Source organism: Wasmannia auropunctata, unplaced genomic scaffold, assembly GCF_000956235.1.
Source record: "Wasmannia auropunctata unplaced genomic scaffold, wasmannia.A_1.0 LD335985.1, whole genome shotgun sequence".
In the NCBI taxonomy this organism is placed as follows: Eukaryota; Metazoa; Arthropoda; class Insecta; order Hymenoptera; family Formicidae; genus Wasmannia; species Wasmannia auropunctata.
Genome location: NW_012026905.1, coordinates 1,317,577 through 1,325,765, shown reverse-complemented (window position 1 = coordinate 1,325,765; position 8,189 = coordinate 1,317,577). Strand labels below are relative to the sequence as shown.

At 43.6% G+C, this 8,189-nt stretch overlaps 1 protein-coding gene across 1 annotated transcript in view; it reads right to left on the bottom strand.

Moving 5' to 3' along the window:
- The window catches only part of LOC105454462 (serine-protein kinase ATM), a 15,089-nt gene extending 7,486 nt beyond the window's left edge, over nt 1-7,603 (bottom strand). Inside the window, exons 1-10 of the mRNA XM_011697075.1 lie at nt 7,377-7,603; nt 6,681-6,818; nt 6,147-6,552; nt 5,648-6,013; nt 4,671-5,046; nt 3,653-4,492; nt 3,047-3,239; nt 2,172-2,968; nt 1,646-1,944; nt 54-1,242 (exon numbers count right to left, since the gene is read on the bottom strand). Coding sequence (XP_011695377.1) covers nt 54-1,242; nt 1,646-1,944; nt 2,172-2,968; nt 3,047-3,239; nt 3,653-4,492; nt 4,671-5,046; nt 5,648-6,013; nt 6,147-6,552; nt 6,681-6,818; nt 7,377-7,448 — 4,676 coding nt within the window. The 5' untranslated portion in view covers nt 7,449-7,603. The remainder of the gene's footprint in view (nt 1-53; nt 1,243-1,645; nt 1,945-2,171; nt 2,969-3,046; nt 3,240-3,652; nt 4,493-4,670; nt 5,047-5,647; nt 6,014-6,146; nt 6,553-6,680; nt 6,819-7,376) is intronic.
- Nucleotides 7,604-8,189: the final 586 nt, after the last annotated feature.

Sequence of the window (8,189 nt, the reverse complement as noted above, 5' to 3'; positions counted from 1 at the left end):
ATATATATATATAATTATATATTATATAATATTAATTTGAATAAAATGTTTACCTGAATATTAGCCGGTGCAGAATACCAGCGCCATCCTCGGGATATGGCCTCTCTAACTTCCGGTGTATTTCCCGCAGCTCACTTTTCCTTGTCGACAACTGCTGCGTGAAATTCGCGAGATCCTCCAGCGTGCACTCGACGTTCTCCTCGCTCATGGCGTCCAGGAAACGCTCCAGCTCGTCCTCGAGGCAAAGCGCGGATCCGTCCTTCGATCTGATGGCGTTGTGCGCCTTCCTCACGTCCCGGAAGATCCCGTGATTCGGAAACGAGCCGAGTTTCGCGATGGCCTCTCGCAGCACGTCTCTCTGCTCCACCACGAGATACTCGAGCAGACTCGCGGCGATCTCGCTGACGCCACTCGTATCCGACTGCACCAGACCGATCAGGTTCGTCACGATGAATCGTAGAACGTCCCGGACCTCCGCGGCTCTCGCGGGCAGCGCTCGTCGCAGGAACGTATCCAGGAACTTGCAGCACGCCGCGACGAGCACCTCGTCGCCGTCCTCACCGCCGCTCCTGGTGAGATGCAACAAGCTGTAGCACACATCGCGGATCAGGAACGCGGCCATCTCGTCGAAGGCGGGACTCGCCAGCTCGTCCGTCAACCGCGAGCAGAAGTACGTGTACTGATGCAGCCGCTTGAGCTTACCCTCGCGCGAGCGCGACGAGTGTACGGCGCTCGCGAGCCGTAACAGCGTTCCTTGCAGCGTCCCCGGTTGTTGCTCGACCAGCGTGCGGGTGTTCAGGAAATTGCGCTTCTCCAGATAATCGAAGCACATATCCAGTGCGCCACGTGAGAAATGCGGCGGATCCGTCGCCGGGAAGCACGCGGACGGGATCGAGAGAACGCGGCCAAAGTCGTCCTCGTCGTGCAGCCGCCGTATCAGTTCCACGAGAACGTCCTGCAGATGGGAACGGTACATCTGCTTGAAATTGCACGTGTTCGCGAACTCATCCGTGTTATTCATCATCTTGCGCATTGTCTCGATGGCTTCGACATCAAATACAATGGCGCGCGATATCAGCCACACGAAGCAGGACGGAAAGACGTCCTCGAAGATCTCGTGGAAGGCCGCATCGGCACGCTCCGTGCAGAAGGACATGGCCTCGCCGATGTCCGAAATGCGAGTTAGAACTGGGACGATGCAGTTGATATTATTTTTAAAGAACTCGCCGACGGTCTCGCATCCTGTACACATTAATTTTGGCCCTCAATTTACATCAAAGACTGATTTATATTACACACTGTAAATATAAAATATCTTTTTAATCTTAAAATTGATTTAAAAAATTCTTACTTATACTAGGGCTGGTGATTTGCTTCGAAGACTTCGACATTCGAACTTCGAAGCTTCGGCATTAAAATCTTCGAATTCTTTCGAAGCTTCGAAGGCACCTTAAACTTCGAAAGATCGAAATTAACGTCGAAGCTTCGAATATTCGAAGTGAGTAGAAAGTAACAGCCCTAACTTACGCACATCATTCAAGTGGATAAAAATTTTCACAATATCAAGTCAGTAAATAACGAAATTTTTTTTTTATAAAACCACCGTTGTATCAATATTGCATCAAGTCAACCGATACGTTCTTACCTACGAGCGTCCATGGAAAGGTCTGCAATGGATAATGCGCATCCTCGAGCCAGGAGGTCAGCAAATAATTCAAGTTATCCTTGACGAGCGACTCGTACGTCGTCGTGTATTGCGCCGCTGTCGAGAGGACTTTCTGTACCATCTGTATGTTCACCTCCTTCTCTATCGTTAATCGCAACATTCTGTACAGGGCGCGACCCTGAAGAACTCCGCTTGCACACGCCACGGAGGCCAGCGCGATCAACGCGGTGGCCGTCCTCGTTTCTTTTTCATCCTGCAGTTGACTCTCCATCAGACTGCTGATATTCCACAAAAATATAAACGAAAAAGGAATTACAAGTGCTGACACTCGCAGCTACATTATTTTGTTATTCTAAATCATACGCGAATAGTAAAAATTATCATAAAAAAGAAAGTATTTATGTAAGTTTTTATAAAAGCAGTTCGTTAAAAGTATTATTATCTAACTTATTTTAATACTGCTCTCTTTCAAATATTTATATCTTCTTATACTATTTTAACGTACTTCTGCAAATCGGAATTCGATTGTTGGGCCGTCTCGTCGAGCAGCTTGAACACTTCTTCCTCCACCTTGACGAAGATCCGTTCCTGCCATTTATGAGCGATGTTTCTGAAGGACAGGAGCTCCTGCAGGCATTGTACCGCTTGCGAACGGAGCACGAAGAGCGTATCGCTGATGTAACAGAGGACGCTGTCCAGTATCGTCAGAACGTCGTGGTCGTAGTCGTCGGAGACGCGACTCCACGAGAAGTCTGGATCGATTCGCACGTAGCCGCACGCGCACTCCATGTAGCTCGCGTGCACGAGAACGCTGCAGTTTCGCTTACGATAAATACGATCGTGAAGCTGTTCGAGCGCATGGACGAGCTCCTTGGGCGAATAGCCGGGTAATTTGATCGCGTACTCGAAGAAGTACGGTAGCAGATTCAACAGCCGTCGCAACGATTCCGCGTCTCTGCAACTCTTCTCTCCGGCGTAGCGGCACATCTCCAGCAGAAATTTCAACGGCAAATCCGCGTAATCGCGCTGGATCTCGTCGTGATTGCGCGCAACGAGCAACTCGAGGATCAACAGCGATATCCCGGAGTCCACGTAGCTCGTCAAGTCCCACTGCGTGGTCAGCAGATTGTTCTGCATCTTATTCTGCAACGAGGTCTTGCTGCGATCCGCGTCGACGTGCAGAGCGCAGAAGGACGACAGGGTCTCCACGATCTGCAGATGAATCGCGTCCTCGCGCGGAAAGCTCGGCTTCGGGTCCGACGTGTCCAGATACATGCTGCAGGCGGAGCGCTTGCGTCTTCCCTGAGAATACGGGATGTTACTCATTAAAATCAATCTCTTCGTTAGACAAAAACGAAGTTTTCTTTCTGTTTAATTTACCTGGTAAGTGTTATGATCCTCGTAATAATCGTAATTGTGATAATTGTCGTCCTGTAGATTCAGCATATCGAATATGTTTTTTATCATGTCCATCGTAGACGCAGAGACGATTATTTTAGCGATTTCCGTATCGTAGGTCGCTCCATAGAGCATTCTCAATGCTCTGGCTATGCTCAGGTAGATGGGCTTATATCTGCGAGGAAATATATTTTATGTAACGGAGATATCGAACACATTTGTAGGTATTTCGAGCTAGAAATAGTAGTAGAAGTGAAGAACAATAAAAGATTAAGTGCAGTTCTAATCAGTATAATAGTAACTACAAAATTTAGAAGTAGCATCGAAATTTGAAATCATCGTAACGATTCTTTTAGATGCTTCTAAAAAGAGAAAAAATGAAGAACTTTTTTTGCTGTATTAAAATTTAGACCTAGAAATAGTAGTAGAAGTGAAGAACAATAAAACGTTAAGTGCAGTTCTAATCTTCTAATCAGTGCACCACAAAATTTAGAAGTAACATCAAAATTCGAAAGCATCGTAACGATTCCTTCAGGTACTTATAAAAATAGAAAAAATAACTTTTTCGTTCTATTAAAACTACGCTACCTGCCCCAGACGATTTTCGCCAAAGAATCGAAACTGCATTTCAATTGCTTCTCCATCGCATCGATCAGCGGACAGTGGCCGGCGGTATCCTCCGCCGTGAGAATGTTCAGCTGCTTCAATGCGGACAGTAATCTCGCCACGAGCGCGAGCTTCATCAGTACGATGTAGATTTCGAACTTATTCTCGTCGTTCGAACCTTCCTCTTGAATAATGCTGTGCGTCCGCTTCATCAGAAAGTTGAACACCTCCTGCACGTAGAAGATGGAGTTTCCCGTGTCGGACACCGTCCCGGAATCTCGTTCGACATGCCTGCTCTTCGAGTGCTTCACCGACAGCTCCACCTTGAACGTCAAGGACGCGTGACAGAGTTGCGGGAGATCTGTCGAGTGGATGTCTCGATGCGGCACGAAAGCGATCGCACGCGCTTTCTCGCGATTCTGCGAGGATCCCTGCTCCGTCTTGGTGGTGCTCGGTCTGTGACGAGATCGCTGAACGAGGTTCACCGACAACGCGCAGATGTCCTCGACAGTCTCGACGGACAGTCGCGTTGCCTGCTTCTGCCACGGTATATTCAGCAGCCACTCCAGAAGGCGCGTTCGGTCGCAAATCGGCTCCGTTATCATCGAGGGCGACGAATCCAGCACCGACGTGGACGCGTCCGTCGGCAGGGTGACACGCTCGCACAGCTGTTGCAGCGTGTGCACGCTGTTCGGCGACCAGCGGATCGTCTTGGTCAGGTATAACCTGAGGAGAGCGTTCGCGTTCGGCAGCCTGTTGTATTTTATGAAGTGGCGGATTAACAAATGGCCCGACTCCTCGTTCTGGTTTGCCCCCAGAGATCTGCAAGAATAGTTTCGTTGCAATTGTTACTCATAATAAAACATAACATGTAAACGTTGGAAATAAATTATGTTCCTAAAAACAAGTATTTAGACAATATATAATTTTTTTTACATTTTAATTAAACAAATTTTAACAATTTTCAATAAAATTTGAAAATTTGAATTATGGCACGCACCTAAGCAGCATGTCCCAGATCTTGTTCCAGTGAATGGTGGCGTCCTGTACTTCATCTCCATTGGACATCTCGTTCTCCATGAGCACAGCAGCCAGATTGTACAAATTGTTCATGACGGATTCGTCGCGGGACACAGCGAGCTCTGTCAGGCGTTGCAGCAAAGGCGCGAGATCCTGCGGTCTCAGGCACTGGGGATACTTCCTTAATGTTTCAGTCAGAATTTTTAGCAACGACCACACTTCCTCGGGATTGCTCTCCGTTATCAGGTCGACGACGTTTTCAATTCTGTTCACAATTCGTCTTCGTTTGGCTTGAGAATAAGAGGCGTCGACAGAGCAAGTGAAATTTGTCGAGTTGTCCACCATCTGTTTTATGACTGGAAAAAAAATATATAACAGTTTGTTAAATTAATAACTTATTCGATTACAATTAAATCGTGATACAATTTATTATTACAACTAAATCTCTCATAAATACAGAATGAAATATATTAAGGCAGTGATTATTAATTACGTGATTAACAATTCCGAGAGTTAATTATTTAATTTTATTTATGTTGTATTTCTTTGCAAAGAATATAACATAATGGCATTTAGTTTAGATAAATTTTTAAATTTGTAGAATAATGCTGCCAAAAAGAAATTTTTTATGTAATTAATAAAATAATCAAATAAAAAAATTTCTTTTTGGCAGCATTATTCTACAAATTTAAAAATGTATCTAATCTAAATGTTATTATGTTGTATTCTTTACAAAAAAAATACAACATAAATAAAATTAAATAATTAACTCTCAGAATTGTTAACCGATAATAATCACTGCCTTAATATATTTCATTCTGTATTTATGAGAGATTTAGTTGTAATAAAGAATTGAGTAATGATAGTTATTATTCACATGGATAATTAATATTTTTACCAATTTTTAACGTGGGATATTAACTAAGTATTATGTATGTGTATGCTGAAAAATGGTACCTTCACTGGCAAACTGGATAAAACTGCGCCATTGCACGTCCAATTTGCAGTTCTCCAGAATAAGCAGATACATGCTACGCAGCAAATCCCTCCACTTATTCCAGTTGAATGCATAAGCGCCGTTTTCTTGCCTAGAGATACCGTCCGGATGGTGAATCTGTAGGAAGATCAACAACAGCCTATACTTTTCCTCAAAGCCGTTCAAACGCAAGATATCCATCGATATGCCCTCGCTAAACTTGCAAAGCATGATTCTGGACTCCGTCGTGATTTGCCTGCATACGCTGGCGCTCAGCTTGCAGAAGGACTCTGTCAGCTGCTCGTTGCCGGCACGAGCATCTTGGATCACATCTTTGGAGATAGTTTCTGAAACGTGAAATCCCTTTACTCAGTATCAGTTCTGAAATTGATGTGGAATAACAGCTTCGTTGCATTCGTTAACATACATATACTCTCTTTCAGAGTAGTTTAGGAGAATGATCCGAAAGTTCTAGCGTACCCAGAAATAACGGTAAGCTCTTTACGGACGAAAGAAGTAAATTCGTGTGGAAGGAGGAATAATCGACGATCATCTGCAACGCGTCCAACACGATGTGGCTCTGAAGATGTGCCTTTTTGTACAGCTTGGTGCAAACGTTCAACAGCTCGCTCCATTGACTCGCCGCGACATTACTGTGATTCGCATTCTTGGGCAGTATATATTTCACCAATATTCTCAAATATGTATCCTGATAATACACGTAGACCTTAGAGTCCAATATCTGCAATATTAACGCGACTATGTCGTTGCTTCTCAGATGATATGATGATGTTTCGCTGGATCGACGAATCGTGTCGATCATCAGACTAATGAGAGATTGCCTGTCATTGTTCTTGGCCGTCTCTTTACGAGGCTTCTCTGCTTCCTATATCGTTTTGGATTCAAACAGAATATCGACAGATGAATAAAATTGTAAATATAAAGGACGTGCAAAATATTAGAGGAAACATATTCCATGTGGACTTTCGATATATATATTAAAATTCTTCTTACATCAATAATCAGCTTGTGAACAATGTCTATAATACAGGGCCAGGTGGCCTTCCCTTGAACTTTCATCTCTGTATTCTGGGATATCTCTGCAATAACGTCGTCATTTTTATATGCATCCAGCAGTTCAGTTACACATTTCTGTAAGTTGACAGACTTTTGTTAATGGACTTTCTGAAACAGGCTCGCGCCGACAGACTTATTGTTAAAAATTAGTGAAAATAAGTATATAATATATAAATGAAAGTATAGGATAATATCATTATGCAAGTACTTGCATCATGGGGATATATAGTCATAAAATATATGTTTATGTTTTGAAATTAATCATATAGAACAGCCTATTCCCCAATTCTTGTTTTTTAGTACATTAGGATGTATGTTTTTCCTAAGATTCTTAGAAAAAGCACATTCCTAGAACTATCAATACAGCTTCGCAAGTAAGGACAAAACTGACTTGAAACACCATATATATTGTCAAAAATCAAGCCCGTCACAAACAATCGCTATATTTTGTAGATATTAACGAGACGTACAAACGTCTGCAAATGAGGTTATTTTTCTCTGTTATACACTGATCTTTAAATCGAAGATCAAATAATTTTGAATGTCCAATTTAAGCGCAGAGCGAAATTGATTCCTTGATTTGATTTTGACGTAAATAACAATGATTAACAGCGGCGACCATCGAGTGCTTACTCTCTTATCAGTCACTCTCGAGCTATTGGCCAGCATCAGGATGCCGCAAATTCTCTCCGATATTCGCGACATGGTTGCACTTCTCCCGGTGCTCTGGCAGACGTCGACTCATCAGCCGCTGCAAAGTGGATTTGAAACAAAAAAATCACATCGGACTCGGAAAACTGATTGCGAAACATCGAACCGCGTCGAACGCGAACAAAGCGCATCGACAGTTTGGTTCCGTTTGATCCTGCCGCCAGGCGCCAAGCATGCCGCCAAGACCCGCGCTGCACCGGCTGCACCATAGATTGTAGGCGTAATCTAGATAGTCAAACACGCGTCAGAACTTGTGTTTAAAGAAGTAAAGCCGTAATCACATGGCAATCGAGATGAGATTAAAGATTTGACCAATCAAGGCAAAAAAATAATAATACCTGCTTTTATCAATGAGCTTAGGTGCTTTCATGGTAATTTAAATGTGTATTTCTACTATGGTGGGTGCTTTAATTGTAATAGTAAATAGCGTTTCCGGACGGAACGGCTTTTATCGCTCCGAGGGAAGCGATAAATAACGTCACATGCTCTCCTCGTCCAATCAGAAATCTAAAGTAGAGCATGTGACGTCATTAATCGCTGTCGGAACTATCAAATCCGTTCGCGAAAATACTATTTAGAGAGAATTCACACCTTGACAGAAAAGCAGAGAACAGAAAAGCAGAAGCCAATCAGAATTCGCGCTGGTAGTCGACAGTTTCTGCTTTCTGCTTTTTTTCTACCAGCGTGAGTTCTGATTGGCTTCTGCTTTTCTGTCAAGGTTGAATTCTTCCTCAC